Source organism: Canis aureus, chromosome 3 (genome assembly GCF_053574225.1).
Source record: "Canis aureus isolate CA01 chromosome 3, VMU_Caureus_v.1.0, whole genome shotgun sequence".
Lineage (NCBI taxonomy): Eukaryota > Metazoa > Chordata > Mammalia > Carnivora > Canidae > Canis > Canis aureus.
Window position 1 is genome coordinate 21,344,996 of NC_135613.1, and position 20,054 is coordinate 21,365,049.

At 52.0% G+C, this 20,054-nt stretch overlaps 1 protein-coding gene across 1 annotated transcript in view; it reads left to right on the plus strand.

Moving 5' to 3' along the window:
* The window catches only part of CRISPLD2 (cysteine rich secretory protein LCCL domain containing 2), a 64,698-nt gene extending 47,649 nt beyond the window's left edge, over positions 1-17,049 (plus strand). The window contains exons 14-15 of the mRNA XM_077891048.1: positions 3,568-3,701; positions 14,540-17,049. Coding sequence (XP_077747174.1) covers positions 3,568-3,701; positions 14,540-14,594 — 189 coding nt within the window. The 3' untranslated portion in view covers positions 14,595-17,049. The remainder of the gene's footprint in view (positions 1-3,567; positions 3,702-14,539) is intronic.
* Positions 17,050-20,054: the final 3,005 nt, after the last annotated feature.

Below are 20,054 nucleotides of genomic sequence, written 5' to 3' on the forward strand. Positions count from 1 at the left end.
CTGGGGACCGGAGGCAAAGGACAGTCACAGAGGGCGCAAAACCAGAGCACCCCACCTTCCGGCAGCGTTTAGTTCAGAGGATGCGCCTCCCCAGGAAGGGTCTGCGCGAGGTGGGATCGGGGCCCTCCTGGCACTGCCGTGGAAGTGGCCGCTCGGTTGGTGGAATGAGCAGCAGCCGAGAGGCCGGAGGACTGCCAGTTCGGCCCACGCACGGGGACAACCTGCACGTCTGCATGCGCGCGGCGTTAGAGCGCCCCGGAGGCCCTGCCTCCTCATCCTCGGTCACCGCACAGCCTTTGCAGAACTGGAAACCTACGGATCGTTTTTCTGAGATGATCGTTAAGAAGGCTTCCTCGTGCAGACAAGGCAACTGACTGTCCCCGCTTCCCTGGGCCTGAGGGGTCGCCCTCATTCGGCGCTAGCATCAGGGTCCTGCCCACCCTACGGGCCCCCAGAACGCTGCCTGCACCCCTGGGGCCTCCCAGATCCCCGGAGCCTGCTTTGCTAAGGAACCTGCCCTCGTCCGTTTATTTATCAGAGAAGCAAAGATGTGTCAGGGCAGGATCGGCCGTGGCCTTCGGTTCCTCACCTCGTCACAGGGGTGAGCACTCCCACGTCGTTGGTGCGAATGCTCGCTTGGGCTCTCGGGCTCTGCCCTTTCCACAGCCCTCGGCACCCCCGGGAACAGGCCGGGCGGCCTCTGCTGCTGAGAGCCTTATTCTTTGTATGCAAAACCAGCGGCTTCTCGGGCAGGACCTGGTTCCAAGGAGGGGGCAGGAGCCCACAGCCTGGACGGGGGTCCCTAAGAGGGGCTGCCCGGGGCTCCCAACAGGCTGCAGGTTCAGAGCAGCCACGCGTGAGATTTCAAATCTGGATTTTCAAAGAGCCCACTTGAATCCGTTCACTCACGTCTGGTGTTAGGAACCTGCTCATGGGCTGCTTGTCCTATTCAAAGGGCGGTTTAGGGTACGAACTCCAGTCTACGTTCTGTGTCTGCACTTGGCCACTTCTGATGCCCCGTGTAAGTAGAATCATACAGGGTTCTTCTGCACCAGCCTACTCTCTTCAAGAAGGAGGTGCCGGCTGGGCTAACCAGTGGTTGGAACCTGAGTCACGCCCCAGGGGGTTCCTGGGTCCCAGGCACTGCGTCGACAGGTGGCCTTGAGAAGACAGCCAAGCCCAGACCCACCCTCCTGCCGAGTGACCATCACCTGGTGGTGTTTGCACACTGGGGGCACGGCCAGCAGTGGCCTCACCTCCACTCCCTGCGTGGCACATGTATGGCACGAAGCATCCTAGCATCCTCCCCCATCTACCCTCGACACACACGGAGTCTGCGGGTAAAGCCCCCAGTCATGGCCACGGCCATGGCCACAGGTCACTCGGTCATGAATGAAGGCAGGGACTAGAGTCAGTCCTCCTGCCCTGTAGACATCGGCCTGACTTTCCGTCTTCAAGTTGGCAGGTTGCTGAGCTGGACTGAGCAGCTCGCTCCATCAGCCTGGGTGAACACGTTATCGGATGTCACTGGGGCCACCCTCCTGGTGACTCTGTTTTCTGGATATTTGGAAGTCATCAAACTTTAAGGGACCTCATCCGTGGAACATGTTTGTAATAAGACAGTGATTAGAAGCTGTGTTGGTGTCTTAGGGCTGCTGGAATAAATGTCCACAGACTTAGGAACCTCATGGCCTAAAACACTACCTCCTTACTGTCCCACAGTCTGGAGGTCAGAAACCCAACACAGGCCTCCCCGAGCTCAGGTCAAGCTGTCGGCAGAGCTCCGTTCCTTCTGGAGCTTCCAGGAGAACCTGTGTTTTCCTGTCTTCCCCACTTTCCAGAGGCCGCCCACAGCCCCTGCTCGTGGCACCCCCTCCATCGGCAAAGCCAGCGGTGTGGTATGAGGTTTCTCTGACTCTGCTCCCTGTACCCCCCTCCTGGAAGGACCCTTGTGATGACTCCTCACAAACTCCTCGCTTGACTCAGTCACCTCTGTGGCGCCCTTTGGCCACCTGAGCTCACACGGTCCCAGGCTCCGGAGACGGGGATGTGGACACCGTTGGAGGCCAGTACTCTGCTGACCACAGAAGCATAGACTTTGCTCAACCAGAATCTCTGCTAAGCCACATTCTGCATGACCCTGGCCAAGTTCTTGAATCTTACAAACCCCATGCTTCCCGGCCTGTAAAATGGGAATAGCGGTACTCACCCATCCTATTGGAAGATGAAATGAGATCACGAGGCAGAGGCAGTCAGCCCAGGGCCTGGCACTGAAGAGGCTCGGAGTTAGGCATTAGGTCTACTGGGAAGGAGGCTGGTGGCCCCACAGATGGATCGGCTCAGCCCTTGTATGCAGCCCTGGCCACTCGTGAGAACCACCTGACCAGTGTGTAATTAAAATGCTGAAGTTCAGGCTTCCCCCACAGCAGCAGAATCCAGTGGGGTGGGGAATGGGAGGCCGGGCACTGTCACCGAGTGAAGATGCGGCAGGTGGCTCTGGGTTGCAGTGAAGACTCACGCCCACTGCCAAGGCCAGGGCTGGATTTTACCCCAGGATGGATGACAGGATCATGGAAGTGGCAGGACAATGTACCGATGTGGTTCTTCACCTTGAGTGTGTCTCACATCACCTGGCCCTAGTTGGGGGCGATTCTGATTCAGCAGGTCAGGGGGACCAAGAACCAGCCACCCCACCCCTGAATGAATCTCCCCAGTTTGAGAAATCTTGATTAATTAGTCCCAGACATTTCATCCTGAGGATCATTTTCCTCCTGGATAAGTAAAGACCCTAAATGAAAGTTTAACTCAAGGACGGGTTTATTATCCAGAAATTCAATTACCCCATAATCTTGGAAAACAGCACATCCTGCCTCTACTTCAAAGGCAGTGGCTCCCTTGGCCCCTAGAATGAGCCTAAAATCCTTGTGGTCCTCACGGCCCCACATGATGGGCTCTGTTCACCTCTCCCTCCTGTCTTGCCACACTCCACCTGACTCTCTGTATTCCAGCCACCCTGGCTGTCTTTCTGTTCCTGGGACATGACAAGTTCACTCTTACCCCAGGACCTTTGCACAGCCTGTTTCTAGGCTGCGGCCAATTCTTTTTTGTCATCCAGATATAAGCTCAAAAGTCACACCAAGAGCGGTCTTCCCTGATGAACTGTTGAAGAGAGTGCCTCCACCCAGTCATTTTATCTCATGAGCTGGTTTTTTCTTCACAGGCAGAGTTGCTTGCTTGTTTGTTTGCTTGTCAGGCTCCCTCAACTGCATGAAGGCAGAGTCTTTATTTTGTTCCCTGCTGGGTTTCCCTGCATCTAGCACAGTGCCTGGCACATAGTAGGCACTCAGAAAATACTTGCTGAATGAAGGAATGAGTGCATGAATGAATGGTGCCAGGTTTCTCTGGAGAGACCCCTGAGAAATCAAGGTGGTGATGGGTATTTCCTAGGGGTAACTTGATCAATGCCCCTTCCCCAACCAGGCCACCAAGTACTGGTTGGCAGTGGCAGGGTCTTGCCTGAGAGCACAACATCCTTGACGTTGATCATAGCTCTTCTCGCGCTTTTAGAGTTCAAGCATCTGCAAGACGGCCGTGCATGCAGGAGTCATCAGGAACGAGAGTGGGGGCTACGTGGACGTGATGCCTGTGGACAAAAAGAAGACTTACGTGGGCTCACTCAGGAATGGAATCCAGTCTGAAAGGTAGGGCTGCGTTCTCTGGCTCTTGACACCCAAGGCCTGCCACGGGTGCCCCTGGGGCCCCTGGGAGGAAAGCCAATGACCTTGACCCTGAGAGTAAAACTCAGGTAGGCTTGCACTCATTCTCACCAGAATATCCAAGACGAGCCTGTTCTTTTCTCTTCTTTTCTGTTTTAAAGATAAGAATGTTTTTCTATGACAACATGTTATTGTAGACAATTTAGAAGCATCCAATAAGCCCAGAGAAAAACAAAACAATCATCCATAGCCGATCACCTGGGGGAGTTGCTGTGAGATTTTTGGTGCGTCTCCCTCTGGCCCTTTCTCTGCCTGTATGAGTGTGAAACAAATAGGATCAAATTATGTTGACACGATGGTTCTCATTTGCAACATGGTAGTATAGTTACATTCGTCACAGGAGTAAGGGCAGAGGGTCTGAGTCCAACAGACCAGGCTCTGCTTCTCACCAGCTTGGTGACCACGAGCCAGCCATTGATTTCCTTGCACCTCACTGTTCTCTCCTGTGATATGGGGTCAACAGTGGTCTCGGCCTCACAGAGTCACTGGAAGATTAATCCAGTGGCTGTTTGGTACCTGAGAGCAACAGGCCCTTGGTAGAGGAGAGTTTATTACTCTGTATTTTCACAGAACAGATTCTCTAGGCTCCTCCTAAAACCCACGCCCCGTGTCACTGCTGGTGACCCCACGTCGTTGCATCCAGTGAGCGTACCACACCTCGCTTCCTGGTTGGGCAGTTCAGCACTCCTCCACCCTGGGGCAGGCGGGGGGCAATTGTCACCATGATGACCATCCTCACAAAGGACTGTCTGAAACTGTCATGCTTGTTTCCTGAAATCCTTGGAAGTGACATTCTCAGATCAAAGACGAAGAGAAAGTCTAAGGCTTTGGGTATGCCTTTCCAGAATGTTCTTCAGAAGGGGTCCCAGTACCACTTCAGGCTGCCAATCCATTTTCTGGCACATGCTGCTCAGCCTCACATGTGTCCCTCAGTTGTCCATGGAAGCATGTCACAGCCTTGCAGCCCAGGAATCCAGACTCCACGCCCAGGGTCTCCTCTTGAGACCCCCATGACCTCACACGAGGCACCAGCCTTTCCTGAGCTTCAGTTCCTGTATCCGTGAAATGGGACTGATGACTCATCTTCCCTGGGGGCAGATCCCCATTGGGAGTATATTTGTTCGTAGGGCTGCTGGGGCGAGGTACCCAGACAACAGGGGGCTTATACCATAGACATTCATTTCCTCGAGGTGCTGGAGGCTGGAAGTCCCAGATCAAGGCGTGGGCCGGGGATAGAGTAGGGGGGACTTCCTCCTGAGGCCTCCCTCCTGGGTGTGGAGATGGCCACCTTCTCCCTATATCCTGACATGGTCCTCTCTCTGTGTGCATCTGTGTCCTGCTCTCCTCTTCTAAGGACACCAATCAGATTGGATCAAGGTTCACCCTTGTCACCTCATTTTTAACTTCATTATCCCTTGAAAGATGCACTCCAAATAGGGGCACATTCTGAGGCACTGGAGGTTGGGACTTAGCCATAGGAATGGGCCAAGGGGGGACACAGTTGAGCCCATAGAAGAATGGAGTGCTGAGATTTTATATTTGAGGGGCCTTCTTTCAAAAAGAGTGTAAAATCAAGAACACAAAATGTGCCAGGCCCCTGGAAGCCTAGGCTCCCGTGGCCCCCCATCCTCCCGGGCTGCCTGGGAGTCTCAGGACGGCGTGCAGATCCCCCGCCCCAGGGGCCCACACAGGAACTCTGCCCTGGGCCCCGACGCTGCAGCCAACACTTCTGTGTCTTCTCCTGCAGCATGGGCAACTTTGGGAAAAGCTTAATGAAAGGAAATTCCATTGATTTAATGGGAGGGAAATGAGGCAGCTGATGAGGTGGAATTTCCCGGCCAGGCTGGAAAGAAGTCCCAGGACCCCCCTCCTCTGAGCTCTCTATACCCCTGAAGAGGAACCGGTCATGCCGAGCAGCTTGGCCTCCGTACTCGCTGCCCGGCTCCTCCCTGAGGACATCGCAGCGGCTCCCTGAGGGCTGCCACACGGCTCAGTGTGCAGCCCCCAGAGGTGGGTGTCTGGGGAGAGCTGGGGACTGAGATGGGTCCCCAAAGTGGCTTCTTTCCCATTGTCACTCCCTCCCCCCCAGGCCCAATCGTTCTTTCTCTCTTCCCGAGGGACCCGCCCAAATCGCCACTATCATCATAAATATCTTCCAGGCAGGCTTTCCCAGGCCCAGAGGGGGCCGATGCCCGCCGCACTATTCAGAGGTTCTAGTGAGTTTCTGCAGCATCTCCAGAGTTGAGATCCTGCTTCCCTTCCTCCTTGGATGCTCTCTTGTGCCTCAGTTTCCCCACCTATAAAGAGGAGGGTGATAGCACCTACCCCCCTGGGGTAGTGGTAAGGCAGTGGATCTCAAACCCAACCCCACAGACCAGCAGAATCCAAATCAGCTGGGAGCTTGCTAGCAAAGCAGATTCTGTGGTGCTCCCCAGACCTGCTGAGTCACAGGCCCCAGGACTAGGCTCTGGTGCACTCAGGAGGATGATATGAAGGTGGTTAAGTCCCTGGAACTTACAGACACTGTGTGGGATTCTGATATTTTGCAATTAAGACTCATTTTTTTCATTACATATTCATGGGGTTCCAGGACCAGTGCTGGGGTCCACAAGCAGCCAGATGACAGAGTCCATCAGAAGGGAAGGACTAGGCCGGGAGGGCGTGCGGAGTCTGATGACATTTAGACATCTGCTCCACTGCTCACCAGCTGGGTGTCCTCGGGCACGATGAATCCAGTGGCCCTTGTTGTTATGCTATACCTTATAAGGTCTGCTGTACACCTCAAGGCGCTATGGTTCTTACACACAGGGCCAAGCGACTTGTGTGTGAAAAATAGTCTGTATGGATTGTCTTTCAGGATGAGGGGGAAAGCACCTTGCAGGAACCCCCTCTTTTATCCTTGTATCAGTCCTTCCAATGTGCACCCACTATCAGGGATCTTATACTTGGCAAGCCCACACGATGTCCCAGGCACTGGGATCCAGCAGGGAAAATGTAGCCTACCCTCTTCCCATATGGGGTGTGTCATCCAGTGGGGGTACAGATGATGAGACAAATAAGCCCTGCAGCTGTAGGGTCCCAGGCATCACTGTTAGGGAGGGAGGTGCAGGCAGCTGAGCATGTCAAGCAGGGCCCCACCTCACTATCTGGAGGCTCCTCCTTGGTGACATGGCTCCAGCCATGCGCTACCCGCCCCTTGTTCAGATGGGATCTTGGCAGCCCTCTGCACAGAGACCAGAACTGAGAAATCTCCCAGGAGCCTGTTCCCATTAGGGACTGTGGGAACGAAGCCTGGGGCTGGAGAGGCCTTTCTCTCCAACCTCTGCCGGTATCCTAGAGTAGGTCACAGTCGGTCCCAAGGGAGTTGTGGATGCTGGACACTCTGGGACCCATTCGCAGCAAACTTCATTCCAAATTTAGGGAATCCTTCAATCAATCACACAAACAAGAGCCTCCTGAATAGAATTCTCAGCACATGGGCCAAAAGCTGCTGCAAAGCAGCTTTGGTTTAGCAGTGGTCTTTTTCTAGAAGAGGATTTCCTGAGAGTTTTGAAAAATGAGTGTGCAGAACTGGGACACTGTGAGAGGACTGGAATCTTCTATCTCACACACGCGCCTGCAAAGGATAGCAGAGGAAAGGAAAGGTGTCAGGAAGAGCTTTTGACATTGGGACTGGCGTTTCCCTGTGTATTCTCGTAAAGAAGCTGGACATCTGGATGAATATTGGTTTAGGAATTTGTCCTAGACCAGGACTAATTTTTTTTTAAACTGATTTCACAAGGATATTGGGAAATAGACCAATGATGACAGATAGCATTCTTGGTCACTTTGTTTTAGTAAATACAAGCCATATACAGAGGTTGATGGTATCTATGTGGCTGGACTTCCATCCAAAAGTGGACTATTCAGGTAGCATTTGTGGGGCAGCTTCTGTGCCAGGCACTGTCCTCCTGGGATACATCCAGAACACACTTGAGCCACATAGTTTCTAGTGGACACAGTAAAAAAGAAACAGAAGGGAAATTTTAGGATTTATTTGATTTAATCCAGTGTATCAAAAGTGTCATAATTTTAACATGTATTAATAGGAAATTATTGATAAATATTTTTTTAAATAAATAAGACCTTGGAGATGTAGTGTGTATGGCACACATGCAGCACATGTTTGGGTGAGCCCCATTTCAAGTGTTCAGAAGCCAGTGTGACTGTCGGGACTCGTAAGGGTTGGGTGTCTGAAAACCACTTAATGCATACAGAAACTCTGAGAAATAGAGACTTAATGGTTGTTTCCAGATATCATGCGCTCTGCACCCTCCCTCAAGCCAGCTGGACCAAGGCTGGGTGTCAGGTTCCCTCTGCTGTGCAAATGGGTGGGTTTCCCCCTCCCCGTCCTCTAGGATCTATACATGCTGTAGCTCATCTCATTCCCCCAGCAGCCCCAGGAGGTGGGGGACCCCAGTTATCCCCACTTTATCAATAAGGAAAGGGAAGCACAGAGAGGTTAAGTGACTTGTTCAAAGTCACCCAGCCGACAAGCCACAGAGCCGAGACTTGAACCCAGGCTGCCTGCCCCAGCACCCATGCCCTTCACCAGCACACATGACTCCCACCATAGATAGGTCCCTGAGCCTGGGGACAGGCCCTGCCTAGGAGTGGCCGGTGAGCCTACAGTGCTAGGGTACACTTGTTTCTATCTTTAAAAGCATTTATTAGAAAAGAAATACAAACTTACTATTTAAATACTAAGTCTAGGGAGTAGAAAATAAGAGTCCCCCACAGCTGCCCTGTTAACCTCTGTTAATTGCTCATTTATAGCTTTCTAGGCCTTTCCCCCCGGTGCACATACAACACGCATAAAAATCAAAACAGAGATCATGTTACATTGTTCTAGACTCTTACCCCTAAAGAATACTTTTATATTTCATGAAATAGGGGAAGGGTTTTGATGGGGTTTGGGCTTCTGTGGGGTAGTGCGTTCATCCCTGTGTGTGTACCTGCCACGTGCCAGGCACACTGTCCTCTCCCCGAGAGGAGCACAGGGTTTAAACCACGTAGGAAGGACGATGTTTGCATCTCAGCGTCCTGGAGCTCCTGCTGGATGCCCGCACCGACCGAGGGCTTGGCGGGAACGAGCTCCCGCCCTCTTCCCACTGCCCCTAAGGAGTGAGTGCTTCCACGAACAGATGTGGGAGCGGGCTCAGAAATGGACTAACCAAAGTCCTGCAGTAAGCTCTGAAGCCGCATCTGTCTGACTTTTGAATTCTCTGAAAGATCAGTAAATGGATGAGACTTTGGGAAAATAGGGTTCGAATCCTCAAAACAAACAAAATACATACACAACATACCAACGTATACACACACATGCATATGTACATATTACATGCACATGTGTACATAGAAATGATATTTTTTTAAAGATTTTTATATATTTATTCATGAGAAACACAGAGAGACAGAGACACAGGCAGAGGGAGAAGCAGGCTCCCTGCAGGATCACGTCCTGAGCCCGCTGGCGTCCCTAGAAATGATATTTCTTAATCATAAAAAAGAAATCACACACTTAAAAAGCCAGAAGGGCAGTCCTGTGTTCCTTTCCTACTGTCCTTTTGACGCTGGGTTCCGTGACTCTGTGGAGTGAGCTGTCAACTGGTGGGTAAGCCCGCGGTCCCTCCCGGGACAGGCCACCCCGCGCCCGGAACTGCCTGCTGTGCTGTCATGCAGCTTGTGTCGTGTGGTGCCACATGCCCACTGGTCCCTCCCTGAGTGATCCTCGCCCGCAGCCCTAGGATGCAGTGGGATGTTTGCAGCTCCTCTCGGGCCTGCAGCCTCCCCCTCCCACTGGGACCTGGCTGGGCTGATGTCGTCCTCAGATGTGGCGCGCCACAGCCCGACTGCCCAGGATAATGGTTGGGGACCTCGAGACACCGGGGTCCCCATCCTGGCTGTGCCCAGAACCGGTATTCGATTTGGGACAAATTGCATCATCTCTCAGAGCCTCAGTTCCTTTTCTGTAAGCGGCAAGAACCTTAGAGGTCTTGTGGGGTGGCCGAGAGGGACACACGGGGTGAGATTATGCAATGACCTAGGTGGCATCCGGCGGGCAGTACAGGTGGCCAGAGCTGCTGGCCCTCAGAGGTGTGTTCCCACCAAGGGGCAGGGTAAGCGATCAGCACAAGGCTGCGAACCCCTCACCAGGGCTGAGTTGTGACCCCCGGAGACTGCAGACCCTGGACATTTCCTAGAGCTCCCTTGTCACAGCTCGGCCCAAACAGATGAGCGCTCTGTGTGCCCCCAGTCAGCTAGAGCCCCACCCCCAACACCGCAGGCTTCCTGGCCACGCTGGTGGTGCTCCCCAGCTCTGCAAGGGACTTCTGTGTGGCCTTTCTCTTCCTCCCTCCCTTCCCCCCTCCTTTCCTTCCTTCCTTTTTTATTTTTAAAATGAGCGAAACCTCAAGAAATCATTTTAATTTTAAAATGATTCTAAGAAATTAATTTTAAGGGATAAAAACCTTAATTTTAAGAAATGTCAAGATAATTTTAAGAGATGGCTACCACTGAACATCCCACACCCAGAAACGACCAGTGCAAACACGCTGGTGTGTTTCCTTCCAGATTTTTTTCTGCTCACAAACACCTTATTGCTTGTTTTTGTTTTAACCTAGAGGGATCAGACTCCCTGTATTGTTAGGTTAAATGTCTTTTTTCAATCAGCAGCAGCTTGTGAATGTTCTCCCAAGCCACGTCCCAGGTAGCCACGGCATCGTGTCAGTGGCTGCACACTATTCCCTTGTGTGGACAGACCACCGCTTGACAGACATCCAAGCTGTTTCCTTTCTCTTTTCTGTGATAAACAACACGGCAGAGAACATCTTTGCACAAGCCTGTGTACTTTCCTAACAGTGTCTTAAGATAACTTCCTTTTGGCAGATTAGTCACCAGAACTCCTCTCTCTCTCTCTCTCTCTCTCTCTCTCTCTGTCAGAGGGCAGCACTTCTTGCTCCGGGTTAGGCCTGCCCCCAGTGGCTTCCATGGTGGCAAGAATGAAAGCTGCTCCCCTTACCACCCAAGGTCACAGCTGATGCAGCCCTTGCCCGTCCCTCCAGCCTCTCATTGCATTGTTCCTCCTCATTACCCTTCATACACTGACCTCTCCATTCCAGGGACACACTGAGACCAGGGGCCTTTGCACCTGTTGTCACCTGACTCTGAAACGCCTCCTCCCCCCACCCCCCCAGGCCCTGCAGCTGCCATGTATTCCTGTGACAGGGGCCTCCTTGTCATTCAGCTGCTGCCTCCTCAGGATGCTCCGTCCCATACCCCGCATCCCTCACCTCTGCCCTGCTCTGATCCCATCTCCCAGGGCCTGTCACTGTCTGAGATGATCCCTTATAGGTAATTTGCTGTTATCTCCCACCCCCAGTCTCAGGTCCATGAAAGCAGGAACCTCCCCAGTCCTGCTAACCCCATGTCCCCACCCCGTGCCTGGCACCTAGTAGGTGCTCAGCTGCACACCGGCTGAATGGCAAATTGCTGAGTTCAGAAATTTATTCAGAACTCACTGAGGGATTTTTTTTTTTTTCACTGAGGGATTTTTTTAATACATTTTATGAAAATGGTTTAAACCCTTTACTAAAATTGTTCAATACCTTCTATGACAATTGCCCAGAAATGCTGTGCCAATTGACACTCCCTCCTCCTACATATGGGAGTTACAACTAATCCAAGGAGAGAATCAGGATAGGAGGGTGAGGTTTAGGAGTAGGGGGCAGGAGACCAGTTTACATTGAGTCAATCACACCCACTCTTCCTCAAATACACAGCCACTGACTTAGCAGGACTGGGGCTCGGTCAGTGTTTGAGGCACAAACAAATGGGGACCCACCTGGAAGGCTTTCCTGAGTGGCCCAAACCTGCAGGAATTCTTTGCCTGAGACAGTGGATGAGCCTGACACTTGTCACATTGACACCCTCGGCGGTATCAGCACTCTGGTCTGTGTCAGCAGGGCCTGCTCTTGCCTCCGAGGTGGATGGCTTGCTCACTGGGGATGCTTGGTAGATCCAGGCAAGACGTCCAGGTACCTTGGGGCACTTGTCTGGACAACAGCCTGAATGGCCCTCTTGTCCCTGGGTTGTTTAGGGCCCTGTGTGGGGGAGAAACCACGGCCTCATCTATAGATTTTTACAGAAGTAAGTCCGAGGCACAGACCTTGGTATTTTTACCAGCGTGGCTTGCCCACCATGAGGGATAACTGAGAGCCTTGAGGCTCTGGGTGGTTCTCCCAGACTGTTCATTTGGGCAGAGAATCTGGGGAAATCTCGCAGCCCAGAGGCCCGAGGGGGGCCCTGGAACCGGAGCTTTCCAGAAACCAGCAGGGCAGCTGGGGTAACCCCAGCCCCAGCTCAGCCACCCTCTCTGTCCACAGTCTGGTGGGGAGCTGCTGGCAGGGAGGCCGGAGTTCTGCTCTGTCTGGACTCCTGGCTCTCCCTCACAGCCCCATCTCGCCAAGTGTTCCCATCTGATACGCGTTTCAAAAGTTCAGTCCCAGGGTAGCCAAGAGCACGGAGCTGCCATGAGGGAGGGGGAAGATCCCCAGGAATCACCGGATCCCCTGCTTCCTGAGGATTGCTGCCCTTACCAAGCAGTCTGAGAGGGCGAGGGCCATCTGTCTGGTCTGGTGGTTTCCAGGCTGGGTCCCTTTCAGCTGGAGGGGAGACTCTGCTGGAAATCAGGCTTCAGTCCTGGCTGGGCTGTTAATCTTATGTTCAAATTCATTCATAATGAGCAAAATGCAAGTTAAAACTCTGGATGCCATGCCCTACTTTTGAATGGCTGAGCACCAAAAGCTGGATGCCACGCTGTGCTGGCGAGCTCATGGGCTGGACCGGCTGCCTCAAGTGTTGATAGGACTTGTCCATTGGTGGAGCCATCACAGAGGGCAGTTTAGCAAGCTGTCCAGGTTGGTCCTGGGATGCCCAGTTCCCCTCCTCGGAGCATATCCGCAGGTGCTCTCAGACTTGTGTAGGGGAAAGCTAGCACTCCTTGGCGTTGTTTGCAAGAGCAAAATATTACGAGCTACTAAATCTTCATTGAGAGGGATCTGGTTGGCTGTCGTTGGAATACTTTAATATACTAGAATACTGGGCCGCTGAATATAAAGCACGGGGGGCTCTTTGTGAACAGCAGCCCACCACAAGCTATGTGACACACAAGGGCCAACAAGAATGTGGAACCCCTACAAGCCCCTCGCATGCTCCCGGCAGGGAGGCAAAATGGGGCAGCTGCCTCGGGAAATAGTTTGGCAGCTTTTTAAAAAGGCAAACATACATTTAACGTATGGACTCAGCAGTGCCACTCCTCGATCTGTATTCAAAAGAAAAATGTGTCCGTACAAGCACATGTCCACACACATTGACAGCAGCATTTCTCATAGTAGCCGGAAGTGGAAAGAATCTACATACCCATCAACTGGGGAATGGATAAAGAAAATGAGGCCTATCCCTGTGATGGAATATTATTCGTCACAAAAGGGAGTCAAGTACAGATCACGCTGCCACATTGAGGGATGAGCCTCACACACCTCCTGCCGGGCGAAAAGAGGCCAGGTGCACAAGGCCGAGTATGGCATGATTCCGTTTACGTGAGATGTCCACATCTGTACGGACAGGAGTTGCCGGGGTCTGTGGGAGGGGAACTGATTAAAACTGGACGCAGACGATCTTTTGGGGTGATTATGATGATCCAAAAGTGGTCGTGGTTGCACAACCCTATAAAATCACTAAAAAAAAAAAAAAATCACTGGATTGTATATACTTAGGGTGAATTTCATGGCATGTTATACCTCAGTGGAGCTGGGTTTTGCTTTGTTCTAATTAATTTATTTATATTAATTAACATAATTTATAACAACATAAATAATAGTTAATATAATTATAATTATAATTTATAATAATTAACATAAATAATTTATATTAACACGCTGGTGGAGGAGGGACAGAGAGAGAAAAAAAAAATCTCAAGCAGACTGCCTGCTGAGCATGGAGCCCCGAGACGGCCCTGAGATCATGACCGCTCAACCAACTGAACCACCCCGGCGCCCCATCAGTAGAGCTGGGAGGTTTTTTTTGTTTTTGTTTTTGTTTTTTTAAAAAACTTTTGTTAGCTGAAGGATTTAACTGCCGCCCTGAGAGTGGCTGTTACTAGCTGTGTGACCTTGGGGAAGTCCTTGCTTTCTACTGTTTCTGTTTTCTCACCTGCCAAACAAGGCCACTAAGGGCACCCGCCCCCCCCGAGGAAGGTGAAAGGGCGGGAAGAGAGCGCTTCGCAGAGTCCAGCAGAGGGGGCCCGCTCTGTTTTAGTAACAGTGCGGGCGTCGTCGCTGTCACGGTGCCGTCCTGCCAGCCCGCCCGCCCGCCACATGGCCACCGGAGGAGCCCGCGGGTGGCAGCCCACACCAGGCGGAAGGCTCGGAGGCCGGAGGGGCGCTCAGTTCAGAAGGATCGGGGCTGGAGGTCCCGGGGTTCAAGACCAGAGCTCCCCGCCCTGCCTGACCCAGATTCAGACCCAGGCCCCGGAGGAGAATGGGATCTGCCAGCTGTTCCTGGGCGCATGCAGCAGCTGTGTTTGCAGCAGCTGCGGGGAGGTGGCCCTCGGCCACAGTTCCCCACCTGGGGCACGGGGGCGCCCGGCTCTCCCTTCCCCGAGCTAGTCTCTGTGGAAGGCCCTCCAGATCCTTCAGTAATACGCCCTCTGCCTTCTTTTTCAGCCTGAGGACCCCTCGAGACGGAAAGGCCTTCCGGATCTTTGCCGTCAGGCAGTGAATTTCCAGCGCCGGGGAGAAGGGGGCGTGCGTCTTCAAGAGGGCTTCAGGGTTTTGCTTTTTATTATTATTTTGTCATTTGGGAGGGGGGTGGGCTGGGGATATAGAGAGGCAGGAAACTTCCTTTGAATGGCGTTCAGTGTCACACCCTTTGTGCCTTTGTCTCGAACCACACGGAGAAGCAGCGTCCTTGGGGGCCCGGCTGGACAGCTGGTGACTGGTCCTGCTGAGGCCCGGAGGTCCCCATCGGCGCGCCCGCTCTGCACGGATGGTCACCAAGGTGCTCCTCCCCAGTGCTCCTCCGTGGGTAGGAGAGGGTTCCAGGCCCCCGGAGCTGGCAGATGTGGAGCTCACGCAGGGAGGCACGCAGGGGCGGGAGGAGGCATAATGAACACCCGAAGGGCGAGTTTCAAGAATGGAATAGAAGGTGGCTATTTAAAAACTTTGAAAACACAGTCTGTCCCTACCAGTGGAATAAAATGGGGTTAATGTTTGCTGGTCAGACAAATGGGCTGGAACCAGGGGGCTGGGGAGGTGAGGCCGGGGCCCTGCCCTGGCACCTGTCCCTGCCGGCACCCCGCCTCCCGCAGGCTGGATCTGTAGACAGCAGTGCTGGTTTATTTAGAGTTCCACGGTAACGCCGGAGATTTACCATGTCTTTGTCCTTCCCTTTGTCCACGTGGCCCGTCTATTTGCTTCCGTGACCTTTGGTCTCATTGAGGACAAATGAACCAGGATCCTTTCTTTGCCCCCCACCCGTGTGGCTCCTGGCCCAGCCCAGACTGGTTTGTGCATCACGTTCCCCACCAGGGTCTTCGCTTTGCAAGTGGTTCTGTTGGCAGCCCACTTTTTTTTTTTTAAACTTAGTATCAGTTGGTTCCACTGAGGTGTCTAAGAACAGCCAAAGGAGGGCTGTTTTGTTGCTGCTTTTAAAAAGTGACAATTAAATATGCAGATTCCCCGATCCATCTGATGACCTAGTTTTTAGCAGTGGGAGGAATGGATTCCTTGGTACATTCCTCGCCCAGGTTAGCAGCTCTGGGAAGAGGAACAGTTTGTGGTTATGAAACCATCCTGCGGTGTAATAGCAAGAGACGGTAACACTCTAGAAAGATTTCTCTTCCTGTTTTTGTGGAACAGCCCTTGCCAAATGCTCCTCGGGCTCTGAGGAGTGCGGTGCTCTCTGGCTTCCACTTTACAAAAGTTCTTCATAAGCCCAGACCAAAACCCACAGTGAAATAAAATACCTTTTTGTAAATAGCATTGCTTTGCAGAAGGTAAAATTCCACCCTCCACCAGCAGGCTGGCCAATCTATCACTTCTGTGAACGCCGGTTTTAAATTTTAAGTTCATTCTTCATCAAAATATTGCAAAGGCAAAGGAACTAGCAGGCAGTTTTTTAGAAAAAACAAACGAAGCAAAACTAAGATGATCCGGACAAGGAAGTCTACCAGGGGGAGTAAGCTGGTGTGTTGTTGAGAGCACCCCTACTTCGTGCACACGCTGGAGGTAAACAGCTTCCCTCTTCCACCTCTGGGGAGCTGCTATAAGCAGTGCAACTCGTAGCCCAACAGAGCTGAAACTAGCAGAGCTGTTTTTAGTTCGTGCATTGCGGGCTCATAGTAATTTGTAGGTTTTGACAATTTGACCCCAAATGTCAGAGCATAAGAATTTGGTTGGCCTGACAGTTATGTGTCTAGTTATAGCCAAAGATCTGAGTACTGGGAAACTTCTGGATTCTAGGTGTTGTGCTGCTGGACTCTCCATCAGACTTTGCTCTGCCACCAACCTTCTGTGGCCTGTGGCTTTGTTGAGACTACAGGGTTGGGTTTTTAGAATTCGAGACAGTCCAGGGGCTCTTCCCATGGGTTTGTTGGAAGCATCCTACCCAAGGGAGAATCTGAAACATCTGGTGCTAGTGGACCCCGTCCACTATTTTAAAGTTGAGTTCCCTGACTGGCGAATGCCTCGGTAACCGGCCGGCCCAATGGGATAGGCAATCCTCACCCAGAACCGGAACTTGCTCTCCTTTCTGTACTCACAAACATTTTGAAACTGGAACCGTTTGTCTTCCGAGAATGGAAACAAGGCAGCAAAGTCTAAGCCCCTATAATCAGAGGCCACCTCTCACTTTGCGTGTTAACGAGACCCACCGTGCCATTGGCACGGAACCCACAGAAAGATGACAAATCAGGCCAACAGTGTTGCTGGGTCTCCTGCCTCCAAAATAAAAAGTTCTCATTTCCTTCAGATTTTTGCCCTATCATGTTCTGAGTTTTTATATTGTCTGTAGGCTCACTCAGCCCGCAGCTTACATGTGTGCTTTTTTCTATGAAAAATGATGTATTTTACTACTTCCTATGTACAAAAGTTTATTGTAAATTTTGTGTGTGTGTGCTTTGCATGAACGGGGGCCACGTTGCTGTTGTTTCAATAAAACTGGTTTGATTTCTAAAGTGTTTCTGTGATGTATCTCTTCTGGACAAATTTGAACAGTTTGTGAAATGTTTAAAAACCTCCTCGAAGGCTCTTGGCTCTTGTCAACACCACTTCTACTAAGTGTGTCGCATGTAGGCAGGGAGATGCTGAAGGCTGCAGTATTTTCTGGAGCCTCCGGGAAACCTCCACCTGATAAGTGGGAAGAAACGAAGCGATGTCACAGAAAGTGTGCAAACTTCGTGTAGATGGGGTGGGGTGGGGGGCTCATCAAAAATGCAGATTCTGAGGGCACCTGGGTGGCTCTGTCAGCTGAGTGTCTGACTTTTGATTTCGGCTCAGGTCATGATCTCAGGGTTGTGAGATCGAGCCTTGCATCAGGCTCCGTGCTGGGCATGGAGTCTGCTTGAGATTCTCTCCCTCTCCCTCTGCCCCTCCCCCACTCACACACTATCTTTCTTCTAAAAAAAAAGACAAAAAAGAATACAGATTCTGGTCCTGCAGCTCTAGGCTGGGCCTGAGAACCTGTCTTTCTCATGAACTCCTAGTGACATGCATGCTGGTCCCCGAGAGCATACTGTAGGTGCCAGCTAGAGGCTGCTCCAGCGGCCCCAACAAAGCACCATAGACTTGGTGGTTTACACAACACAGATTTATTATCTCCCAGTTTAGGAGGCTGAAATCCAAGATCAAGGTGGCAGCAGGGTCGGTTTCTCCCGAGGTATCTGTCCTTGCTTGCTCGGGGCCACCTTCTCCCTGAGTCCTGTGTTCTGTTTGTTTGTTTTTGTTTTTTTTAAAGATTTATTTACTTATTTATGATAGACACAGAGAGAGAGAGAGGCAGAGACACAGGAGGAGGGAGAAGCAGGCTCCATGCCGAGAGCCTGATGTGGGACTCGATCTCGGGACTCCAGGATGGCGTCCTGGGCCAAAGGCAGGTGCCAAACCACTGAGCCACCCAGGGATTCCCCCCTGTGCTCTGTTTGTACGTCCCTAGTCCTACTGGATCAAGGGCCTCGCCCGTATGACCCCATTTAACCTTAATTAACCCCTTAGAGGTCTCATCTCCAAATACAGTCATATTGGGAGTCAGGGCTTCGACATATGAACTTGGGGAGGAGGGAGCATCAGCCCCTTTTGGTGATTGCTGTCATGTGTCCTTGTGTGTCCCAATCTGCCATAGTCATGGGAGGGTTTCGGGGGCTCGGCTGATCTTTTATTTCACTGTCAATGCTTTTGCTTTTGTGTTCTCAGTCCCCTGCTATGTTCTTTCCACTGATGGTGGGGATAGCTTTCCTCTGTAAAATGTTGATTTAAAAATAATATATGAGCACTTGTGCGGCTGGATTGCAAAAATCATGGACATTGGATAATAACTAATGTCCGGCAAACACTGGTTTATGACAAGAGCATGGCCAAGTCTGTAGAGATGACCCCGCTGGCAGCTCCCCACAGGGCACTGGGGAGCCTCCCCTGCCACCACCATCCCCAGATCTACAGTCTCTTCCACCTGCATCCAGAAGTTCTGACATCCCACGATGTCACCGTCCTGTGCTCACCCCCTAAGTTCCCAACATGTAAAAGTGGTAGCATTGGCTGGGGAAGGTGGCAGCCACAAGGCAGGGGCTGGCTTCCTCCTCGCAGAATCCACTGGAGACGAGGCAGAGAGTATTGCAAGTTCATGCTGAGGTTGTGGTGCCTGCAGCCCAAGCTGCTGACATGGGTTGCTCAGTGCCAGGTGACACAGTGACTGTGAGCAAGCACCTGGTAGTCCCCAGGTAGCCTCCACCTCTTACCAGCTCTGGGACTTGAGACAAGCTGCTTTGCTTCTCTGGGCCTCAGGCTGCTCATGCACGCTTGTGCACGAAATGGAGATTTAGCACACACACACACACACACACACCCGCCACGGGGCAAGGATGACATCAGGTGAGCTAAGATAGCAAAGTGCTCAGAGGCGGTTCTTGAATAATGATGAAGATTTGCACCTGTCGGGACACTTTTGGTTACTGAAACCAGAAATGCATCTAATGGCCCCAGGACTTGTTAGAAATGCAGGATCTCGGGGGCTCAGCCCAGACCCACCAAACCTCTGGTGGTAGGGCGGCACCCTGTGCATTAACAAGCCTCCTGGAAGATTCTGGCGCTAAGGACATGCAAATATCTCAGGTATGAAGGAGGGGGGGTGATTCCTGGAGCCGCTGCTCAGTGATGTAATGTAAGGACTCCTGGTGGACACCTCTACAACCCTCACTGCACCCCCTGTGCTTAGGAGAGCCGCCACCCCGCACACTGTCCCCACGCACGGGGCCGAGACAGTTCGTTGGGTGGGAGAGGTAGGGCCTCTTCCCACAGCTGTCTGCTCCCGTCGGGGAAGAAATCTTTCCTGGTGTCACCCAGTGGGCCTGTTTTAAGTCCCTTTCCTCATAAAGGCCCATATGCCCATTCCCAGGTTTGTCCCAAGCAACTGCTGACAGAACAGGAAGTTCCCATAAGAGTGGAGAGAGGAAGACCAGGGCGCCACGAGGGCTGTTTTATTTCATTTTATTTTATTTTTTAAGATTTTATTTATTTATTCATGAGAGACACAGAGAGGGAGACAGAGACACAGGCAGAGGGGAAGCAGGCTCCATGCAGGGAGCCCGATGTGGGACTCGATCCCGGGTCCCTAGGATCAGGCCCTAGGCTAAAGGTGGCACTAAACCGCTGAGCCACCCAGGCTGCCCAGGGTTGTTTTGTGGTTTTTTTTTTTTCTTCCCCAGGGCTTTTTTAAATACATGAAGATTTGCTTCAGTCAGGGTGGCACAGTGCAAGAGTCATGAGTGGGGACCCAGTTGTGTCTGAGTTTGAATCCCAGCTCCATTCTACAAGCTGTGATGCTGGGCAAGTTCCTGAACCTCTCTGAGCATCATGGTGTCCTCCGTAAAAGGGTAGTGACACCAGGGTCTGTTCCATGGGGTGGTTATGTGGATTAATGAGGTCACACCTGAGAATGTTCACACTCACACTTGGTGTGCACACAGCT